Source organism: Miniopterus schreibersii (genome assembly GCF_964146895.1).
Source record: "Miniopterus schreibersii genome assembly, chromosome: 9".
Taxonomy (NCBI): domain Eukaryota; kingdom Metazoa; phylum Chordata; class Mammalia; order Chiroptera; family Miniopteridae; genus Miniopterus; species Miniopterus schreibersii.
Window position 1 is genome coordinate 15,446,875 of NC_138118.1, and position 23,180 is coordinate 15,470,054.

The 23,180-nt window shown below is 41.4% G+C and overlaps 1 protein-coding gene across 4 annotated transcripts in view; it reads left to right on the forward strand.

The window, feature by feature from the left end:
* CEP41 (centrosomal protein 41) overlaps positions 1–18,149 on the forward strand; it is a 42,866-nt gene extending 24,717 nt beyond the window's left edge. For all 4 annotated transcript variants that reach the window (XM_081147363.1, XM_081147364.1, XM_081147365.1 and 1 more), the window contains 8 exons: positions 3,607–3,668; positions 4,659–4,728; positions 10,490–10,634; positions 12,288–12,439; positions 12,844–12,911; positions 14,143–14,257; positions 14,869–15,084; positions 15,699–18,149. In XM_081147363.1, the coding sequence (XP_081003489.1) occupies positions 3,607–3,668; positions 4,659–4,728; positions 10,490–10,634; positions 12,288–12,439; positions 12,844–12,911; positions 14,143–14,257; positions 14,869–15,084; positions 15,699–15,847 (977 nt within the window). In that variant the 3' untranslated portion in view covers positions 15,848–18,149. The remainder of the gene's footprint in view (positions 1–3,606; positions 3,669–4,658; positions 4,729–10,489; positions 10,635–12,287; positions 12,440–12,843; positions 12,912–14,142; positions 14,258–14,868; positions 15,085–15,698) is intronic.
* The last annotated feature ends 5,031 nt before the right edge of the window (positions 18,150–23,180 follow it).

Below are 23,180 nucleotides of genomic sequence, written 5' to 3' on the forward strand. Positions count from 1 at the left end.
CAAAGATATGCTACTAGTCATTGAGTGTATTGCTCTTGCACAAAAATCATAATTTTTCAGTCTGTGTCCAAAACAGATGTAAAATGTACACATCAAGGCCAGAATTAAAGCAGCAGCAGAAACATCTATTTTCTAAGACGGATTTGCTTATATCTTCAGAGCACAGTGCTAGGGGAGCATTAGCTAATGCTAGTAAAGAGGGACTCAGGCACCAGTTCAGAAGCTGGCTCTGGTATATACATCTTCTGGGAAGAGATTACTACAAATCCAGAATTCACAAGAACTTTGTTTTTACGCAGCAGGCCTTTTAATTTAAATGATAATGTTTCTGTTCCTTTTGAATTGCTGAGAAACCCCAGATAATAGATGTGGGCTCTGGAGCAGCTTTCTGCTGACTCTGCTGTTTGCCTCGTTGAGCTATAAGGGCTCATGCTGTAGAAATTTGTTTTCTAGTGTGTAATGTCACAGTAGCCTTTTCTTCTTATTCTATTCTATTTTATACATTATATTGCATTTTATGTTATATAAGCATATATTTTAAGGATATATTAAAATTTTAAACTATAAAAAAGGTCTTGTTTACTCACCTGGGCTGTACAACTGTCGTCCTTAGTTCATCCATGGCAGGGAAATTCGGCCGGCCTGCTTTGAATTCAGTGTGGAGTCTGTTTCACCTCCTGCCCATTTGTAGCTGAGTATAAAAACTCACATGTCCGCACCGAAATTTGTCCCCTAGAAATGTTTCATTCCACCCAGATTGCTGAAACCCTGTTTATAACATTTCTTAAAAGCACAGTGCGGTTTCTTTAATATCTAAACTTTAAATGGAGCTTATCTCCCCAAAGAAATACCTCTGGAATAGAGTCCTTGAAAATGCTTTCCTCTTTACAAGCTGTGGGCTTCCTTTTAGTAAGACAGGAGGTTCCTCTCACCTGGTTTCACACACTTTGTGCTGATTGCCTGACTAGAATTACTGCAGATTCTGGTTTAGGATCTACACTTTGGACGCTGTTGCCTTCTCTTTTCCCACTTTCTGTTGTAGGTGTTCTCTCGGGTCAACGGGAGGAGAACATTGCCTTGTTTAGGACACCCTAGACCCCTCGTTTCTCTCCGGTTACCTTAGATGCCATGTCTTTCTGTGAAATCACAAACCTCGTTCTGTTACTTCCTTCGATTTGTCTTCCACTGTGAGCCCAACTTCCCTTTGCTAATAACGTGTTTTAACAGAACCCTGAAAACGCAGAATTCCTTTGTAATCTGAATATTCTTTCAACTCTGCCTGGGGAAAACAGACACTGTGTCTATTGACCATTTACAAAGCCTATTCTCGGCTTCTGGTGGTGAGATGACACTAGTTGGACCCAGTGTGAAACATCCTAGATAGTTAGGTCTCTGTCCTTCCAGTAACTCGAGAGAGACAGACTGAGACTCCAGACTCACTGGAGAAGCAAAACTTGATAGCTTATCTGAAACTAGGGTTAATTGTCTCCATCGCGGAGTTGGGAGAAGTGACAGGAGCAGAAGCTCCATTCTTAAGGCTCTGTTCGCCCTTGCAAGGACAGACTGACAGAGCTTTCCAAGCCATCCTTTTCTATAAACTTTAAAACTTACTATACAACGTTCTAGTTTGATCTTTTTTATCTCTGAGTAATAATGTCAGAGAGTCCTAATGATGGCTGCCCTTCTAAACCAGAACCAGGTATGTAGAGTTCAGGCTCAAATGTGCAGTGGGATTTCTAGTGCTTGGGAGAGGACACTAGAAATGTCAATCATTAGAATATAGCTGAGCTGGTTTTTTGTTTGAGGTAATTTCTACTTAGTTAAAGGGGATTTTATTGTGTACATTTGTACTTAGAATGTGAAGAATTGGAGAAGTATTTCAAACTATGTAACTATACCAAAGGAATATCAGTGGATAAATGGCACAGTGCAAACTACTTGAAAGCTATTGACTGTTTTCATTGGCTGATTTATTGCCATTTTAATTTAAATAAATGACTTTCGGTGGACAGGTTGGTGGTGATTCATTTGTACTTTTTATAGCTTGTGCCCAGCCTTTTGGGTCTGCATCCTGGCGGGCTTTTGAAATTCCTTTGCATCTAGGCTTGTTACCTTGTTGTATCCAGAAGAAGCTGTTCTAAGAATTTTCTAGAAGTAATGGTCAGTTATTTGCCAGATTACTCTCTTTAAGACATTTTAGAACAGAGAATCTTTAATTTCCTGTAAGAAGGAGTATTGATATATTTACAAAGGCTAGTTTTTAAGGTAATATTTATTTCCTGACTCTGAGTCCTAAGGTGTTTGGTAAATCAAGCAAACATTATCCTCTGAAATAACTCTCCAGCCTGTGCTGGTTTTTTGGAAAATTCATAGAAATGATAAGTGCACCAGGTAAACAGTCTTAAAATACCTTAATCCTTTCCTTTGTTGCTAGGAGTCTTGGCTTACGAGACGTGTATGCTGTGAAGGCCACAGTAATTACCCAGCTAACCTTTAGTAATTCTGAAATAATGACAGTCTTTAAGGAGCCATGGGCTCCAATATGAAAACCTAGAAGAGGTATAACGGGTAAGAGTGGGAGGGGGTTCGTGCTGAAAACTTCAGAATTGGCAGTCATTTTCAGAAAAGTTTAAGGTAGCTACCTTTCAGCATGCCTCTTTGGGACAGAGACTAGGTCAAGTGAGAGTGGCTGATTTTTTTAAAAACTGTTTAATGTGATATGAAGAATTATTAACACAATTACAGAAGGACCCTTGTTGGAGAAGTTATGTCTCAGAACTTTAAAGAAAGCACTGAATCAATATTGATGTTTTAGGTTAATTTCTTTTTAATTGTAAAAAACACATACCATAAAGGTTACTATCTTAACCATTTTTAAGTGTCTACAGTTCAGTAGTGTTAAGTATATTCACATTGTTGTACAGTAGATCTCCAGAACTTTTTCATCTTGCAAAACTGAATAGATTGCTTTTCATTGAAGTGGAGTTGAAGAGAATTTGACACAAAAGATGATCACAACCAGTCATAACTTTGCACCCAGCATTGTACGCCAGGGGGAAGGAAGTGTTGTCCTGTGTGTTTAGCACAGTTTGTAACCTCAGGAATATGGTTGTTATCTTTTCAGGCAAGGGTTAGACTGGTAGGGCCTAAGTGTCTTACCAGCTGTTTGACCTGGGGCCACTCAGCTTCTGGGTCTCTGTCCTTGTTTATAAAATGCAGAATTATTTCCCCGTGTTCTGAAAAGGATTTAAAGCGGCTTACAGAAAGGTGGTACAATATGGCCAAAGTAGAGAGAGCATAGTAAAAGGAAAATGGTAGGCTAGTAAAATGAAGGCAGGGGATAAAGTCTCTAGACACAAAGAGGTGGCTTATATATTCAACTATAGGCTTTCTACTGGCCCAAGCAAAGGGGGGGAAGTGAAGAGATGATATAATACTGGCCACTTTTAATTTTGAGGCTATCATGAGGATCAAATGAGGTAATGTATGCGAACACATATAAATAACTTGAGAAATATACCATATAACTTGATGATTAGAAAGAATGAATACCTCTAAGAAGGCAAAAGAAACCTAGAAAAATATTTGTCCTTTCCTGCTTTTCAGATTATAGATACAAAAAAGATGAGCTTTTCAAGAGACTAAAAGTTACAACCTTTGCCCAGCTGGTAAGTTTAATGATCTTCTTTAGGAGTAAAGTTTGTCTCTCTGTGTGAGTTTGTCTCTCTGTGTTTGCTGCTCTGTGTGAGTTTCTCTGAATTTGACTCTAGGTAATATTTGCAGAGGGATTTCTTATGATTCTTTATATTTCACCTGTGGGAGAATTAATTGGTATATGAGGTGTGCGTTCATTCAAGGATGATGTGAAAGTTTTCTCTTTTCTTTGGTAAGAATTTTAAAAAGTAAAATGTGCATTCTACTTTTAAATCATCAAATTTGTAGTTTAGGTTTTTATCTTGTCCATTTAATTTAATATTTAGAACCTAGAGTTCTGGACTTGGGATTATTTGGACATTTTTCTCTGTGTAAACCGGGTGATTGCCCTTCTCTAAATGAGTTCTTTTTCCAAGTCTTTCTTGGGCTATTTTGTTACTTTGGGAAAGCCACTTCTTTCGTTTGAAAGTTACGGACCAAGAGTCCCCAAGCAAGAGTTCCATTGATGTAACTCAAGATGGATCTTGGGTCTTATGAGCTTACTTGTAAAAAGTACTTTAAAAACTATGTGTAGGTACACAGTGTTATAATCAATATGCTCATAATTACATTTATTTCTTCCTTGCGTGAAGAATTGCTGATACAATTCTGTTATTGTAAGTATTGCATTTTCAAGAAATAACATGTTATGTTGGGACTAGAATATATATGGATGCAGTTTTAGACTCTTACTCATGTTTCTTGTCCTAAATTATCCTTTTGGCCTTTTAAGCTTATTGTGTAATGTTTTAAATGAGCCTTTTCTTCTGGAATGATCATCTGCAGTGTAATTACCACTCCCAAAGTAAGGGGACCTGAGATTTAGTCTCTAGTTGAGGACACTGACAGTTTCTTAAGACAAGAGATCTTTGATGTTCCCTGTCTTTTGTAAAAGACAGGCTTGCCTCTGTTTAAAGACAAACAAACATACACACATCTACACATTTCATTCCTTTTTCTCTCAGGTCATCCAAGTTGCTTCCTTGTCTGATCAAACACTGGAAGTGACAGCTGAGGAGATCCAAAGGCTAGAAGGTAATGAGAATCGAGGCTTCGGGAATGTGGCAGGTTGACCGTTCAACTGAGGTACTCGCCCTCTGCTGCTGTGTCCCAGCAGCTTGGGACTTTGATGTACCTGTCTGTCATTAGATTGTTACTCCCTGAGAAATGCTATCTGGTACTTTGTTAATTCTTATTTCTTCAAAAAAGCCATCTGAGTGGTTCTGGCTCTATCTAGCATTTGGAGTTTTCACTGTGTTTAATATACTAATTACTTTTTTCAGCAAATATTTTTAGTGTTTTCTATGTATGCACAGGCCCCAGAATTGGCTGCTGTGAGACTACCAAGGTGCATAGAGCCCAGTCTAAAAACCCTAGAACGAAGTTCACTCCTGACAGGTGAGAAGCCCAGGCCCAGGGTTCAGTGACTCGCTGAAGGAGAGGCAGCCAGCGAGGAGCGGCCTGGGACACGAGTCTGTGTCCCCGCAGCAGCCGGGCCGTGGCTGCGGGGGTTCCGAGGAAGGGAAGGGAGCTTCCCCTTGGAAACAGGCAGACTCGCTTCGGGCTTTTGGACTAGACCCGCGAGGCTGCTCCCGGCCGAGCAGAGGCCCCAGGGTAGAAAGCTGAGCGGAGGGCAGGGAGAGGAAGCTCCCGGTGTGTCCGGGGAATCGGAGCCAGCCTGGCTGTGTCTGAGGGAGGAATAGGTGCCTGGTAGGGGACACGGCCACACAGCAAGGCTCCAGGTCTCCCCTCTTGAACCCCGAGCCGCAATCCCAGTTCTCGGTTGCACCTCGTAAAAGGAACGCACAGAGCTAAGGTCTTCACTGTATCCCGCCGCTCTCCCCACTCGACGTGCGGCTGTTGGTTGAAGGACAATGTGCTTTGTCAGGGCTGATGTAGGCCAGGAATTTGACTTCTGATTTCAAGACAAGTTTCTCAGGAAGTCTGAACACTGGGTTTGTGCAACTCGACTGTCATTTCCCTGGGCTTGTTTTTGTTAGCGAGGATAAAGGGAATCTGGAAAAGGCAGGAATTTATCTCTGACAGATGCCTCTCACACAGCAGAAAGAAGGGCTCTTTGTAACAGAGATAATTGAGTCTCCTCACACAAATACTCCCAATTTTAACCTGGTTATACAAGTACCTGGATTGGGTCTTTTAATTCATTATAGAGATTGCAGCGCCAGGACATATGGGCTCATGCAATTTTCTCTTCTGAGATGAATTTGCACAGCAAAATAGGCTCTTGTAAAATAGGACACCATAATGTGTGAGTAATATTAGTGTTTTTCTAGTGCTCTACACAGAATAATAACTCACTCAGGAATGCCTGTAGAACAGATTGTATCTGTTTGCATATTGGCTATCTTTGAAGGATTACAAAATCTCCTTTTATAATGTTTATTGTTTTTTCCTGACTTAAAAGTATATGTTTAAAAATTAGAAAACTACAAAAAATATATAAAGAAGAAAATTAAAATAACTGATAACGCCTGTTAACATTTTGACCTGTTTTCCCCCTATCTAACTCCCACCCAAATCCATACTCTTTGTATGTAGTTTTATATTATGCTGTTTCCAGTTAACATTTTATCATGCGCACTCTCCTTGGTCATTAAACAGACTTCCAGAGCTTCAGTGTAAAGGTCGTGTGGCCACATAATGCCTACCCTTTGGGCATACCATAATTTATTTAATTATTCTCCTATTGCTGGGGCACTATAGTTTTTCTAACTTTTCACTTTTATAAAATAATGCCGCAATGTAAATACATAAGTGTTTGTGTGGTTCTGATTATTTCCTGGTGATAAATCGCTGCAGATGGACAAGGGGTAGGACCACTGTGAGACACTCAGTACTGATTCCACGTTCTCTCCTGAGTGGTCCTACCCCTCTGCATTCCCACCGAGTGAATGAGAAGACATATTCCTCCCCATCCTAGCCAATGCTGAATAATTATCATTTTTGTAAACATTTGCCAGTTTGATAGATGAAGAATGGTATGTAATAGTTTTATTTTGAATGTCTCTGATAATGAGAGTGAGCTTTGTGTATGTGTGTGTGTGTGTGTGTTTATTGGTCATACACATTTCTGCTTTTGAGGACATTACAGGTCCTTTCCCATTTTTTTTCCTAATGGAATGTTCATCTTTTGCTTACTGATTTATGAAAGCGCTATATAATTATGATATCTTTTTACTTTAGAAACCAATATAGCCTTGGAAATAAATGAGAAAAATCTTTACTTGATGATTTGGAACAATTTCCAAGCTGTATTATTAAGTAAAAATAAAACAACAAAACAGAAACCAAAGCATAGAGCAGTATGAACGGCATACTCCTAGGCACATAAAAAGGGGAGGAAATAAAATATATGCAGAAGTATGTAGTTGTTTTATTTCTGGAAGGAGACATAAATATGTGAAGCTGGTTCCCTTGGGGGAGGAGGCCTGAGGGCCGTGGGGCTGGAATCGGAAGGCAGCTTCCTTTCCACATTAATTTATCTTGTTTGCATTTTTACCTTTTACACATGATCCTTTTTTCACTTAAAGAGCTAGTTAATTTTTTTAAAACTCTGTAAATTAAGTGTATTAACCTTTTTTCATCCGTATATGTTACAATATTTTTTCCTAATTATTCACCTTTTAATTTTCTTTGTGTTGGTTTTTGACATATATGAAGTTTGCATTTTACATGATTAAATTTATTAGCCTTTCATGTTTTGTTTTGTTTTATTGCTTAGATTCATAAATTCTAAAATAAGATAAATTATTTACCTCTATTTTCTTCTATTAGCTTGCTTGTTGTTTTTGTGGGTTTTTTTTAATATCAATTCATCTGTTATATATAGGGTGTCTCAAAAAATGTATGCACACTTTAACAGCTGATAACTCACTTAATTTTCACTCCTTTTCAGGTTTAAGTAATTTGAAATAATGGGTGAAGCCATTCTAAGCTTTGAACAAAGAAAATTTATCCTAAAGTGCCACTAGACTTTTTTTTCTGGGGATACATAAAAGAAAGTTTACGGTACAAAACCATCAACAGTTGATGAATTAAGGGCACACAAATACCAAACGAAATGATTCTTGATGTTTGCGATTCCATTGCTTTGAGTTATCAACAGTGCCTGGACCAGAACAGTTATCAGTTTGAAAACAAGCATTGACAAAAAAAATTATTCATTTCTGTGGCTTCTTTTAAATTTTGACAATGAACTGTGTGTTAATAAACACTTTATAATCATTCAAAGTGCATATACATTTTGGGGGGACACCTTATATTTTGGTATATGATGTGAGGAGGTTATCTAAATGTGATTTTTCTAGATAGTTGACAGATTCCAACAGCATTTTTTCAGTCGTTCTTCCTTTGTCAACTGATCTGTGATGCCATCTTGGAAAAGCATTAGCTTTTCATGTATGTTCCAGGATTTGTCTCTGTGGTCTCTGTTGTGCTGATTGTAGCTCTGCATTACTTTGATCATGTACCTTTTCAATATATGTTACTATTTGATGAGTCAGGTTCTCTAAGTTTTTATATATGTATGTAGAATTTTTTTTTTGTTCCCCTTATAGTTAAAATCCTTTTAAGCTTTTTTAAAAATCCCATTGAGATTTGTATTAAGGTTAAAAATTAAATTAAATCTGGAAAAATTAACATCGTTTAACTTTTAGTCACAAGTCAGGAATATTCAATGTATGTCACTTTCTTCATTCAGGTCTTTAATATCCCTAAGTAAACTTTTATAAGACCTATAAAGGACCTTTACATTTTTTAATAGGTTTATTTTCGAGGAGAGCATATTGTGTATCTGTAATTGTTACTGTAAATGAGATCTTCATATTATTTTCTGATTGGTATATAGGAAAAGTATTTTGTTTGTTAGTACTTATTTTTTTAACTAACCACAATTTATTTTCCTTATTCTTACAGGATTCTCTTGAAGTTGCTCAGTATATTATGTCATATCCAAATTAAGACCTCATTTCTATTTCTTGTTTAATTATACTGGTTAGAACAGCAAATTCTCAAACTTTTGGTATCAGTCTCCCTCTACACTATAAAAATGATTGAGGACCTCAAAGAGTTTTGGTTTATGTAAATTATACCTATTAATATTTTAAACTGAAAACTTAAAAAATATTTACTTACTATTTCACTTAAAAATAACACTAACCCTATTACAAACATAAATAACATTTTTATGCAAAATAGTTATATTTCTAAAACAACAAAAAATTTACTGAGAATGGAATTGTTTTACTTTTTTTTGGTAAATCCCATTAATGTCTGATTTAATAGAAAACAGCTGATTCTCCTATCTTCTGTATCACTGTGTTGCAATATGCTCTTTGGGTTGAAGCTTATGAAGAAAATCTGGCCACACACAGACCTGTAGTTGTAAAGGGTGGAGTGTTTTAATAGCCCTTTCAGTTATTGCAAATATTTTTCTTTGATACGACAACTGATAGTTTCCTAAAGGTTAGTTGTAATGTAGAATCTGAAACCATATTAATGAACTTTACAGACTCTGTTACATTAAAACCCATCGATCTGTCTTGCGCTTTGAATGAATCTTTTATCCATGTATGATTTTATAACATCATGCCCTGGTCGTGCAAAAATTACTGGTTCGCTGAGTTATGAAGATCTTCCCAATGTTGACAAATTTCATTACACAATATCAAAAAAAATCACATTTATCAATCTCACTGCCTATCTTATCAGAAAAGGCATTAAGTATGGGGAACAGTCAAGCTGCTGATGGCACATAGCTTCCAAAATTATGATTTTTATTCAAAATGTAATCATTGCAGCAAATGCCATCAATTATTTTCCTTGCAATGACAAATTCACTTTTCACTTAGATCATTTTTTTGGAAAATGTCTGCCGAATGCACAAGTTTAAGTAACCATAGTTTTTCTCAGTTTTTCTTTCAAGTAAAAATGGTGTTCTTGGCAAAGCAGCAATAATCAGACTAATGCTTTTCCTTGAGAGAGCCATGGCACTGGGGTATGTAGCTAACTGGCCATATGCAGTTCCCCATTTTATCACACAGAATATTAGAAAGGTGTGTATGTAAGGGTGAGATTTAATAAAATTATTCATTATTACTGCGTGATCAGGGGCGTTTTTTACTGAGACTGCCACATTAACTGTGATTGTGGGTTGGTGAAAATAGAATGATTACTGAGAAAACTTAATGCCATTACCTGGTTCTTGCTACGGCACTAGCGGTTTTATCCACCATTTCATTTGTACCAGCAGGGCAAATATCAACACAGTAAAGAGAGATAAATAAGGTCTTAGCATTATTATGAAAACAATTTTTACTTTGCAGATCCCCTGAAAGGGCCTTGGGGACCCCTGCGGTCCCCAGACAACTTTGTTTGTTTGTTTTTATTCCTCACCAGAGGATATTTTTTCATTGATTTTTAGAGAGAGTAGAAGGGAGTAAGGAAGAGAGAAAGAGAAACATCGATGTGAGAGAGACACATCAATCAGTTGCCTCCCACAAGCACCCCGACCGGGGCCAGGGGTGTAGAACCCACAACCCAGGTGTGTGCCCCTGACGGGGACTCGAACCCTTGATCCTTTGCGCCACTCTAACCACTGAGCCCCACCAGCCAAGGGCCACAGGCAGCATTTTGAGAACCTATATACTAGAATTTATAGAACAATTTAAGTAAGGTGATGTGAGTTAATTCTTGACTTAATTTCAGTGGCGCTGCCTGACAGGTCAATTCAGATTCTACAGTTAAATGTACTTATTTCTTCATTTGCAAATTTTAGATAATGATTCTGCGACTTCGGACCCTGATGCTGAAGTCACTGCCAGGACCAATGGGAAGGGGAGCCCTGGGGAGCAGTCGCCGAGCCCTGTCCAGTTCATAAATAGCGTGGGAGCAGGGGACTCCAGTCGCTCGACGCTCCAGAGGTACTCTAATCGGATTCGTGCTTTCACTGCATCCTACCTTCATATTAGGCCAGGGCCCGATTTCAGTGACTTAATTACCTTCGAAACAGATTGGCAGTGGTGAAGTCCCACATTTCCCCCAGCCTTCTACTTTCTCTTTATGGAAATGCCACCTCCTGGATCTTTTCACAGCATTTTCCTCCAGTTAACGTAAGACCCTACTGATGGGAGAGCACTCATTTTCACACCTTGCTTCCACTGCTCCCCACCCTCCTGTGTGCACGTTTGCCGTTAGGACCTAGCCTTGCCACTACTGTCTTTTGACTCAGAGAGTATGACTTTCTCCGCCTTTTCTGTCTGCTGCCCCTTATAATCACCCTGACTAGAGTCAGAAGGAAAATAGATTGGCGCACATATGCTCTGGTATTAAACAGGTGTAAATAAAAGTGAGGGCAGCCCCTGGGTCGATTCTCCAGCTGCACGTGCCTGGTCTTATTCCATACACTGTGACGCAACACTTTCTCACAAACACTAACAGCTGGTGACAGGGCAGTGCTAATTTTCGGCACATACCCATCCCTTCTACTAGTAAAACAGTTCAGCTAGTGAAAGAATTGCTATCATCTATACCACTATTATTATTTTTATAACTGTTCTTGCACAAGGACTCTAAAATTACATTCAAAACAAGATAGGCCAACGAGACTTCCACTGAGGATAGAGTTCCTTTTCCTTTGGTTCAACGAAATATGTACTACATGGCCTGTAGTTCTAATGTTTATCAGATTTAAATGCAGGATTTGATTTGCTGTGATGGGGGAGGAACGGTACTATATGCCAATCTGTGGTTTGGCTGATATGTCTTCATATTTGCCTGGGAAAGTAAGCATCTTCTAATAGAGCCATTTTTGTTCATAACAACTACTCTTCTTATTCCTTTGGTTCATGTTTTAACCACATTTTGCCTGTAATATTAATATGATGACCAATTTTAGTGATTTTATGAACCTTAGAATGGAGCTGTCAGTGGTAAACTCCCTCATTTTAATCCTAGCTTTTCCAGTGTCTGATTGTATGAGTGTCACCAAATCTAAAAGCCTCTTTTCAACCTCAACATGGTAACTTATAAAATGGAAGTAAGTACAGGTAACTACTGAAAACATTAAGGTTCAAAACCCATATTGGATAGGTTGCCATATGAAAAATTAAAACATTATTGTCACTTTCCATTACATATAATACACATAGAAACGCCTTCATTTAGCCTGTCCTATCCGCCTGTCCTTTCCCCCTTTGCTCTGCTTCCTTATGCCCCTCAAAATTCCAGTGGATTAATTGTTCCCCTCTTCCTTTCTCTGAATGCTGCCTTGGTTGCTGGAGGCAGCATGCGCCCTACAGTTCCTATCCCTCAGCCACGCTAATGACCCAACATACATTGTCTGAAGGTGAGTGTGGACCTATGAGTCCTCCCTTTGGGGTCCAGTGAGATAGAAAAGGAATCCGTAGGGTCTTATATTCAGAGGCAGAACTGAGAAACTGTATCCATTTTCCTTTTTCTTTGAAGTGTCTTTTGAAAAGACACTGAGCACTCTCTCGCTGTTCTGAAGAAACACAGTTGACCTTTAAGCCACCAACCCCTGACTAGTGTCTGCTGACCTACTTTTCCCCTTGCAGCGTCATCAGTGGTGTTGGGGAACTGGATCTAGACAAAGGGCTAGTGAAGAAAGCAGAGCCCAACACCAAAGACAAGCCTTATCCCGACTGCCCCTTCCTGCTGCTAGATGTGCGCGATAGAGACTCTTACCAGCAGTGCCACATTGTTGGAGGTAAGAGAGAGGCGGCTTTGTAGTGCCTCACTCCCAAGAACACAGCCCATTCTCGCATCCCGGCCTCCTGGACCACATCCCATGGTCAGCAGTTAAGGAACCATGTGTTAGCCTGATCCATTATGGAAACCTGTGAGTTGGCTTTACCATAATGCTCTGAGACAGGCTGGTGACCTCAGATGGCTCAGGGGCCCAGTGCTAAACATCAGAAACAGTCAAGTGAAGCTTCATATTTTGTTTATAGTGTCCTGTTTCTTTTCTTTCACGAAAGTATTTAGGTTTATGGCTTGTTGATTTTGAAAATATATTTCTTTTAACTCTTAGTTCGACTTTAAACCAACTGGGGAGCAGGGCCAAGTTGTACGAGGTGAGCTGCAAACTTCCTAATTTTCCTTTCTTTACAGCTTACAGTTACCCAATTGCAACTCTGTCTAGAACAATGAACCCGTATTCAAATGATATTCTTGAATATGTATCCTTTGTTGCATTTTACGGAGTTGGGTGATGACGAGGATTGTAAGAATCAGACATCACGAATCACGCTCCTGGTAGGAAAACTCTGTGAAGGACTTTTGATGATAATTAGCTTACTTAGCATACTTTAGAATTTGGATTCTTAGCTGTTACTGAGTATGCTGACCATGAGGGCAGATGCTTCCAAGCCACACTGCACTGGGCCAGAGAACATCAGGTTAAAGATTATGACCCATTAAGAGTTAGTCCTGCCCTGGTTGGAGTGGCTCCGTTGGTTGAATGTCGTCCCATGTACGGAAAGGTTGCGGGCTCGATCCCCGGTGGGGGCGTGCAGGAGGCAGCCAATGGATGTTTCGCTCTCACATCGGTGTTTCTCGCTCTCTTTCCCTCTCTCTTCCTCTTTCTCTGAAAATCCTTTTAGAAAAAGAGATAGTCCTAAGACTTTTTTCCCCTAGAAGCTTTCCCAAGTAAAACTTACAAAGTAAGTTTTCTTCCTTCTATTTTAACTTTTCTCTTCTTATAATTTTTTGTTCATAAAAGTCATACAAGTAGAAAATAATTTAAATACCAAAATATGTGAGAAAGAAAATTGAAATCTTTGCTAATCACCCATTTGAACAACTCTTTATTACATTTTTTGTATATTTTATTCCAGACCATCTTCTATGTATGTTTTAACAAAGTAGAAGTCATACTGTATATATCTTGCTTTACACCAGTTGATATTACAATGTATTTTGCCATACTAACACACACTCTATATAAACTCCATTTTTGATACAGTGTAAATGTCTTCAGATTTATTATAATTTACTAAACTTTTCCTCTCTATTGTACTTTTACGTGATTCTCATTTTTTTACTGTTATAAACAAAGCTGCATTAGAACATATTGAACATAAAAGTTTTTCTGTTTCCTGGCCTGTAAAGTGGAGCTTGTAATGCTTTCCAGGGTTGTGATGATAACAGAGCTGAAGGGTGTACAGTGTACCCAGTGCTGTCTTGGACCACGGTAATATTAGTTCATTAAAAGAGAAGAATACCAGCGCGTGTGGTTTCCATGACAGGAAGAAATCTAGTAACTGCCAGTGTGATGGGTAAAGAGAGGGGTCGTCTGATGTTCCCCTGAACTGAGAAAGGTGAACTTTGACAGCTGTTTGTGCCTTGGAGGTTTCCTACAGCCTAGGAGTATTAACTCGGTGTGGTCAGACCTTAACCCGGCTAACTCAGAAAAATGCCCACGGCAAGATCATCATTCTGTATGACGACGACGAGAGGCTGGCGAGCCAGGCGGCCACCACCATGTGCGAGCGGGGCTTCGAGAACCTCTTCATGCTTTCCGGAGGTGAGCGGGCCCGGGTGCTCCCAGGCCGTTCGTCCTGCAGCCCCACTTTGCCGCCTTTATCCGCAGAGTGGCCAGAGCTCAGTGCAGGCGTACCTCGGAGGTACCCAGACCACCACCACCGCAGAGCAAGTATCGCTGCAAAGCGAGTCGTAATCTTTTTGCTGGTGGAGGGTCTGGCCTTCAATTTGTAAAAAAAAAGAAAAGAAAAGAAATCTGTGAAGTGCAGCAAAGCGCAGTGGAACGAGGGCGGCCTGTGTTTCAGGGAGAGAGAGCACGGCTGCAAGGAGGCCGCGCTCTCAGAAACATCCGTTAGCTTTATCAGCGCATGTTTCAAATTCCTGAAATACTGACTTGCGTCAGGGCTCGGTGAGAAAGCCTTGATGCTGAAGACTTAAGCAGAAGGATTTCTGGTGGAATTCTCAGAATCCCACATAACAAGCGACATTTTCTGGTGTAATTTTCTTAATCATGAAGCAGTTAGGAGAGATTTCCCGTCTTTGTGTTGGCCTCGCCTTGGAGACCAGAGATTAGGAGACACGCAGGCTCCTTTTCAGGTTTTGCCCTGGCCTCGCAACGTTAACGCTGCTTTTTCTATGATCTTCCACACCTAGGTTTAAAAGTCTTAGCTCAGAAATTCCCAGAAGGACTGATTACGGGTTCCCTGCCAGCATCTTGCCAGCAAGCCCTTCCTCCTGGTTCTGCCCGGAAACGATCCAGCCCCAAAGTGCCACCCCCACCAGCAGAGAATAAATGGAGATTTACCCCAGAAGACCTAAAAAAAATAGAATATTACCTGGAAGAGGATCAGGGTCCTGCAGACCATCCCAGTAAGACACTTTGACCTGTAGAGAGAATGCTTTCTGTAGAGCTTGAGATTTATGATCGCTTATAATATATTCAGAGTCTTAAAATATTTGTGTTTGGGGTTGCAGGTGCTCTGCAGGGAGGGGGGCAAGTGGAGGTGATCCCAGATTGTGACAAGAATTAGGCATTGTGCACAGACATAGAAGAGAGTCTATCGAAGTGCACTCCAGGCAGAGTTGGGAGGCTAAGCTAAGGCATTCAGAGTCCTTCTTGGAAAGTTTTCATTCCCTTCCGCTGCTTCTAGGCACATCAAAACCACTCTGGCCTTTCCTTTGCACGCTGCTTCCTCTTCTATGCCCCTTCTCTAACAAGAAGGAAGGTGGGAGAGGCCAAGTTGGCTGGGAACAATGGAGACGAAGAAAGAAAAGCTATTAGGGCTTCCTTTCATCCCTTTTCCCCACCTTAAGTTGATGGCAAGGATAAACAATAGGTTTTTAGCCTTAAGTAAATGCTGAATAGGCCTTTATTAGCTTAAAAGTGGTTGTAGCGTAAGACTTCATTAATTTAACAGTGTACTTGGCAGATTGTCCCCGAGATCACTCTTGCAGCTCCGCTCCCGCTTCCTTGCTCCCTCCAGGCCGGCTGAGCCAAGTCAATGCCTCCGGAAGAGACTCCAAGGTTCCAGGCGCCCGCAGCAGTCAGAACCTGCCCACCGGGGCCCCCGCCGGCCACCAGAACCCCCGCTCACAAGGCAGCGGCCACCTGCAAGGCAAACCCTGGAAGTAAAGACTTTGTCTTACTCAAATAAATGTTTTCTCTCCTTTCGGAACCCCTGAGCAGTTCCCCAGTCAGTCATTTTCAGAAACTGGTGCAGAGGAAAGACCACGCATGGCATGTGCAATAGGCCCCTTCCCTCCTGCTGTCTCCAGCTCCTCTCCCTCATCCAGCTCGGGAAGGGTTTGGACACAACCAGAGGCAGATCAGGCTCTAGTGTCTGCGTGATATCCATAGAATATTTACGTCTCTGAAACAGAGTCAGAAGAAAGTCTCATTTGGGGGCTTTAATGTGTTCTAATAAGGTGCAGCTTGTTTTGGTCTGTATCCTGCGTTGTTTTGTAAATACTTCAGTTATATCTGATGTGTTCCTCCCAACCAGTTCTTTTTCACTCACGTTCTTGGTTTCATGAAGGTTCTTCAGGTAGGCTTTGCAGCCTGAGAAGCTGGCCTGGGAGTGCCAGTGATTCTTGGCTTTCAGCCTCCCCACCCCCACCCCGAGTGGGCCCACTGGCTGAGGCGCTCTTCCCAGCACTGGAAGCAGGCTCTGTCGTGAGTTTGGTACCCGCAAGCATCACTCAATTTTAAGGTTCAGTAAAGCAGCGCTCACGCTTCCTGAACCTTCCTCCTCACTGCGCGATTCCCGGAGCCAGCAGTGTTGATAGGCGCTCAGCTGCCTCCCACAGGGCACGGCCCGCACCGAGAGTCCTCTACAGGGCTGCTGAGAGCCTTTGAAGCCCCCTGGAGCTGCCCCTCATTGGCGTATCAGTTATGAATTTCCACTCCCCAGCTCGGGTCCATCCACCTTAGATGGGCAGAAATTCTGGCCACTTGAAAACATCAGCTTCGGGTGGGCCGCCGAGGGCACACAGGTGAGGACGACTCCAGGGTCCTTTGTCGGAACTGACAGCCCCTTAAGCCCTTGCTTAAAATACAGTATTAGTCTAATTGAGTAATTAGTGCAATTTCCTACTTACTTTTCATTCTCATGACTGAGCTGTGATTAGGAGGTTGTGATTATAGATTCTGGTTTGGGCCAGAATTTTGAATCAGCATTAATTGAATTGCTAGATGACTGACATTCATTCCATTTAATTGGGGGAACAAAAGACCTCAGGTAAGGATGAGGAACTCTGAAATCATCAGGAAAGGGAAAAGAGCCTTGTTAATTTTTATGGTCTGTGATCTGTAGCTGTGATAAGGAACTGAGGAATAAATTGTGCTTTTTGTCATGGCAACCAGCTTCTGAAAAGCCAACTGAAAATTGCCTATCCTTAGGTGGTTACTGCTGCTGCGTAAGATTTGCCTTAACGGCACTATTTTCTCGCCATCAAAAAAAAACGTACCACAGTATTTCTAGCGTGGGGGGCTGTGTTTGTAAGAGAAGTAAAGGTAATAAATATCTCATAGAGAATATGGAAAAATAACTTTCAGATTCCGCCCGGTTCTGTTTTAGTATGTTTATTTCTCTCCACTCGATTTCCAAAGTACAGCATTTTCCGATGCTTTAAAAATCAAACAAACCAGCGACATTGTTCAGATGTGAAGCCGTGCCCGGTTTTCCACAAGATTCAAGAATCTTGTATAAAATTCAGCCAACGTACACATAGCTTTAATGAGGAGCCTGTCATGTTTCCCCATAAATTTATTGCCTGAGAACTTAGTTCAGCCTTTTGCTAATGCCAAAATGCTCTGGCTTTTTATTTTCTTTACAACATAAATTTTTTTAAATGCAAATTTTTCCACACTCAACTTTCCCCTAGCATGGACAAGATTTTCAGCCATTTTTGACACATATACATTTTTAAGAAAAAAAAAAAAAAATGTTTTCTCTGCAACAAAGTTCTGGTTATGCCATTTTAAAGTTGACTAGTCAGGAGTTTAGGTTCCCCCACTCGATTCTATTTTGAGTGTAAAAGCTACGTCGTCCCCCTTTCTTCCTATTCTGTTTCCCCATCACCAAATGACATTCAAGTGCTGGGAACTACTGTATATATGTGGAAAGTCAGGTTTGCCGAACCTGTTAGAATTGTTGTGCATTTAGCTGAGCATTCTGGCAGGTTGAGTGTATTTATGTATCATTCTGCATAGTGCTTTGCCCTGTTGGTAAGGATTTTAAGTAACTACGCCTCAAAGACCTGACTCTGCACTACAGGCGTTAAATGTCACTCGCAGTTTTTATATGCTCAAGGTATTGCTTCGAATGTTTGACTTTACTCATTTCTTCACTAGATTAACTGACATGTATTATTTAAGTGATCAGTGATACTTTGTACAGTTACGAATGTTGAAGATTAAAGTACATAGTTATTAATTTGTTGTTTGCCGTTAATATGCTGAGATCTGCCAACTTCTCTCTTCCTCTGGTGAGATGAGTTGAGGGAGCCACGTGAGACTGGGGTGATTTGAAAGAGGACCTCTTTTTGCTGCATGTCCCAGGAAGGCGTATATTCCTTGTGTAAATAAATCAGGAAATCATTCCAGTTAGGGCAAGGGACCTTCGGTCTCATGCTCAGCAGGGACTAATTGCCACCTTAAACACATTGCAGCAGGACTTTCTTGACAGCGTTTCAGGGGTTGACGAGACGCCCTTGCCTTGTGACCCCCCCCAAATGGAAGGCACTTTATCAATGTACAGCTACAGCTCCATCTGCACAGCGGCAATGGCCCAAGTCTAAATAATACTTTCAGTGCTCTGAAGGGGTACGTATTTAAGAAAGAAAGGAGGGAAGGAAGGGGAGAGGCAAGGAGGCAAGAAGTGGGGGGGCTACATTACTCATTCGAAAACAAAAGAATGATCTTGGGTTGTAATAATGTCAGATTTAATCTATTGAAAGGTAAAGAATGATTCGAACGACCTTAAAGTCATTTTATTTTTTACCTCGAGTGGAAAACCAGAACCTGCACAATCACATCGGATGTGGTGTAAATCAGAATGAAAAGAGAACAAATAATGCTCATTAGTTGCTGAGGGATTTTTCCTATGGTGCTGTTGAGACCAGGCAGAAATTCTTAAGACTTTAGACTACTCACCAAGAACACAGTGCAACACAGAAACCTTCTTTTCTCTAATTCCCTTCTGGAATAGAAGTGAAATCAGAATCCTAGACTAGGAAGAAATATGTAGGTAATTTTTCTTGTTTGGTTTTGTTTTCTGTCATGTTATATATGGGTTATAGATTCTGTCTTTTACGCTATCTGACTTTTTTAAGGGAGGTAATTAATTTCTGTCCACCTGGATTTAAATCCATGCCTCCCTCCTTGCTCTGCTCTGAAGATAATCACTAAGAACCTTTCTTTCCCCAGTTCCAGAATGTTCTCAGTGTCTTTAATGCGCCTTATTTTCTTCACAATTCTTTCCAAGATGTAACTCCCATAATACTTTTCCTTTTTTTTTCTCTCAAACAACAGAAACACGGATTCTGATTCATCAGTTTGATTATGTGAGCATGATGACATGCTTACATGCAGTTCAATTACTTTTTTGATTAACAAATATATTTTCCCCATAAAAAAAACACACACAGTAAATAAGACACGCTGTGCTTGCAAAGTGCTCATAACACATTTCGCTAGCAATGCTTTCCCACAATTGTAGTAATTATTGAAATTGTCTGTTGTCGTGTTCTTAAATTGGTACACAGGTCAATTGTAGCATAAAATATGTAACAGCAATTTCTCATCGTTGAATGCTGACAGAATGGGACTCGGGGCCGGGTTTTATGTGTGCTTGCAAAGCTGCGTTGCTCGTGCCACGCTCCCGACGGCCTCGCTCTCTGATGCTGACCCTCTTTGTTCTTAAATGCAGCAGATTCTTCTCACGTGTGTAACATCCTGAGGCACATGGCAAAATGTGGGCCATCAGAGGTCACTCATCAAATGTTATTACCTGGTGGGCTACATTTTTTTAATTATTTGAAATTTTATTTGGACTATAAGCTCCTAGAGGGTGAAAATCGCCCACTATATGACAGTGGCCCTTAATAAGGGTGTGTGACTCAGTGAATTGACCCTGTCAGGACTGCAGTCTGGGCTGCGATGCCCATTGTGGGCTCCTCAGTGCGGGTCTGCCATTCTGGACTCGCCGAAAGCGCTTTCTCTTTTATCCCCTTGTGTTACCTCCTGCTTTTGTCGAGAGGCATTCACAACCCTGAGGTCTTTAGATTCCCCTCTGCAGGAGGCCCCGGGGCCGTTAGGGGCCTCATTATTGCCCCGGCTGTCTGCTGTCCGCCAGGCTGTTTCCATGGCCCTCTGAGGCTGGAGGTAGCTTTCAGCATTCACCAAATACAGGTCACACTCCATCCCCAGCCGAGAGTGGGTTATTTTTCTCCTTTGTTTTAAATCTTGAAGATGTCCAGATAATTTATATTAGCAGATATTTAAGGAGCGCTTACTCCGTGTTAGGCAGCATTTCCAGACTCTTTGTTGTATGTTTTGACACAGTTAATTCTCACAGCAGTCCTACGAGGTAAGCACCATCATTTTCAGGTGAGGAGACTGAGGGTCTAGTGGAAATTAAGCAACTCTCCCTGAGTCACTGAGCTGGAGGGTGAAGAAGCCAGGATCCAACTTGAGAACTGTGGCTCCAAAGCGAGTTCGATCAGCTGGGCACAGCCATGCTCTCCCTCGGCGATGCTCCAATTGACCAACAGAAATGTAACTTTCCCTCGGCCGTTGGCCTCCCTGCTCCCCACCTGAGACTCCACAGGAAGCTGGCCGCCTCTGCTGCGCAAGAGGCGCTGGAAGTTCAGGGACTGACATCTGCTCCTGGGCTGTGTATTTCCATATTTCCGCCGTGTCTGGGGACCTGTCCTGAACACAGGTGTTCCAGTGTTTCTGGGGCTTGTTCCGTTTCTTAGTGAACATCTACTGAGGTGTCACTTCAGGAATGAGTTACAAACTTTTCATTAAATTGTAGGAAAAAAAAGTAGGCTGTTTTCCCGAGAGGCTGAGCTGTTCGTTCAATAAACCATATTGATATGATTTGTGTCTGGTCTTTTCTCTCCTTTGTGGTAATGTTTCTGATTTAGGCCGAGACAGAAATTACGTGAATTGGCTCGTGGCCGCAGCCCTGGGTGGGAGGAAGCAGCGGCAACCCTGTGCGCCTCGTGGGTGTCAGCGGAGGCCTTCCACGCCACTCCTGCAACGCAGCTGAACTCCGCTGCTGTGGTTAAGCAGAAGCCTTCGTTTTTCTTCTTTCAGTTGGCAAGAAACATTGGGCAGTCCCAGCTCTGGGGCTGTTAGATCATGCTCACAGTTTGAGTCCCCAATGTAATGCGGATGCTGAAAGCTTCGGGGAGGATTCCTTACCCTTCGACAGTTTTTCAGGGTTCACGGGTGTCCCGTGCTGTTTTCTTGGAGCTCTTCCTTCATCCGGCCAATTTGAATGGTGGAGTTGGTCATATCAGTTTCCTGAAAGTAGCATCTGGGTCTCAGTGTGTTCACAGAATGAGGTTTCTGTCCTCAGAGTCCTCGCAGCAAGAGTCCGCCCGCACCTTCACATCCACCTAGTCCCACTCACCCTTGCGGAACAATTGCTGAGATGATGATAGCCTGTGCTGGATGAGGGACCAGTGAGGTCATCTCTGGATTGTATTCAATGACATTTCAATTTTAACTTCAGGCCAGAGCCAGAAAGCTACATGTGCGTATCTGAGCATTAATTCAGGAGACCACCCTAGGGGTTCTCATGGACCGCCAGTGGCTCACAGGCCATATATAATGGGCTAAGAAAAAGGTAAAGTGAGTTCATTGAAAAATAAGGTTTTTTGAGAAGCCCTGGAGAATTGGCATAGTCAATTAGCACAGTCAACTCCCCAGGTTGATAGGGGAGCAGAATCTGAGCAGAAAGGGCTCTTGGGAAGTTTCCTCTGAGCTACGGCAGAGCGCTCAGGGAATGGTCCCCACCTGGGGGCATGAGTACCCTGCCCCTTGGTGGAAACACTGCTGCTTCCAGCTCTATCTGGAGTGTAAGTTTTTCCAAAGACAAGACAACTGCATTGTTCTGGGCAATTGATGGTGAAATATGAGGCCAGAGCAGAAGAAATGACAAATTATAGAAAAGAATCTGGGCTTGAATTTATTTTATTTTTTTGTTAATCCTCACCCGAGGATATTGTTTCCATTGATTTTTTTTTTTTTTTTAATATATTCCATTGCTTTTCAGAGAGAATGGAAGGGAGAGAGAGAGAGAGAGAGAGAGAAACAATGATGTGAGAGAGACACATCGACTGGTTGCCTCCCTTATGAGCCCCAACCGGGGCCAGGGATCGAGCCTGCAACCAAGGTACGTGCCCTTGGCCAAAATCGAACCCAGGACCCTTCCATCTGTGGGCCAACGCTCTGACCACGGAGCCAAACTAGCCAGGGCTCCATTGATTTTTAGAGAATGGGAGAGAGAGAGAAACTGATGTGAGAGAGACATATCGATTGGTTGCCTGACTGGAGCCAGAGATCAAACATGCAACCCAGGCGTGTGCCCAACCAGGAATAGAACCCATGACCCTTCAGTCCACGGGCCGACACCACTGAGCCACACAGGCCAGGGCTGGGCTCAAATTTAGATGACTATTCAGATGTTTGATGTTGATAATAAGTTGATACTAGATAAATTTACCCACAGGTTTTTGAGACAACTCCCCTACCCCCATTATTAAAGTTCATTGCAAGAAATTCAGAAAAGTATAAAGAGGAAAACCACCACCACTACCCACTTACGATATACAATTTAGTGTTATAGTAAATCTACAGAGTTGTGCAACCATCCACAATCCTGTTTTAGAACATTTCCTTCATACAGCCGGCTTCATTCACTTAGGATATTGTGGCCATTTTCCCCTGTCCACATAGACCTCGATGGCTGCAGGATACGCCATGTGTAAATCTGTCATATCAGCATCAATACTGGTATCTACTTAGATTCTTTTTACTTAAATTTTTACTATTGCAGCCATGTACATACATATATTTGAACTTATCTGAATATTTTAATAAATTCTTCCAAGTGGACTTTCTGGGTCAAAGGGGCCATGCACTGAAAACTTTCATGCACATTGCCAAATCGCCCTCCAGGAAGCTGGTGTGAATGTATCCTCCCACCAGTAGGATGTGACGGCTCTTATTTCTTCACAGCCTTGTTGCTCTTTTATTCTTTGTCAATCTGATGAGAGAAAAATGACGTATTGGGGGGTTTTAAGTATGCAAAAAGATTACTCAGAGGACCAGTATCTTTCATACATTTATTGGCTTTTTGTGTTCTTTTGGGAATTGCCTATTTTTCTTTTGAAATATTAGTCTATTTTTTGAACCCCTTTTACTTATAAGAGCTCAAGGTTATTAATACTTT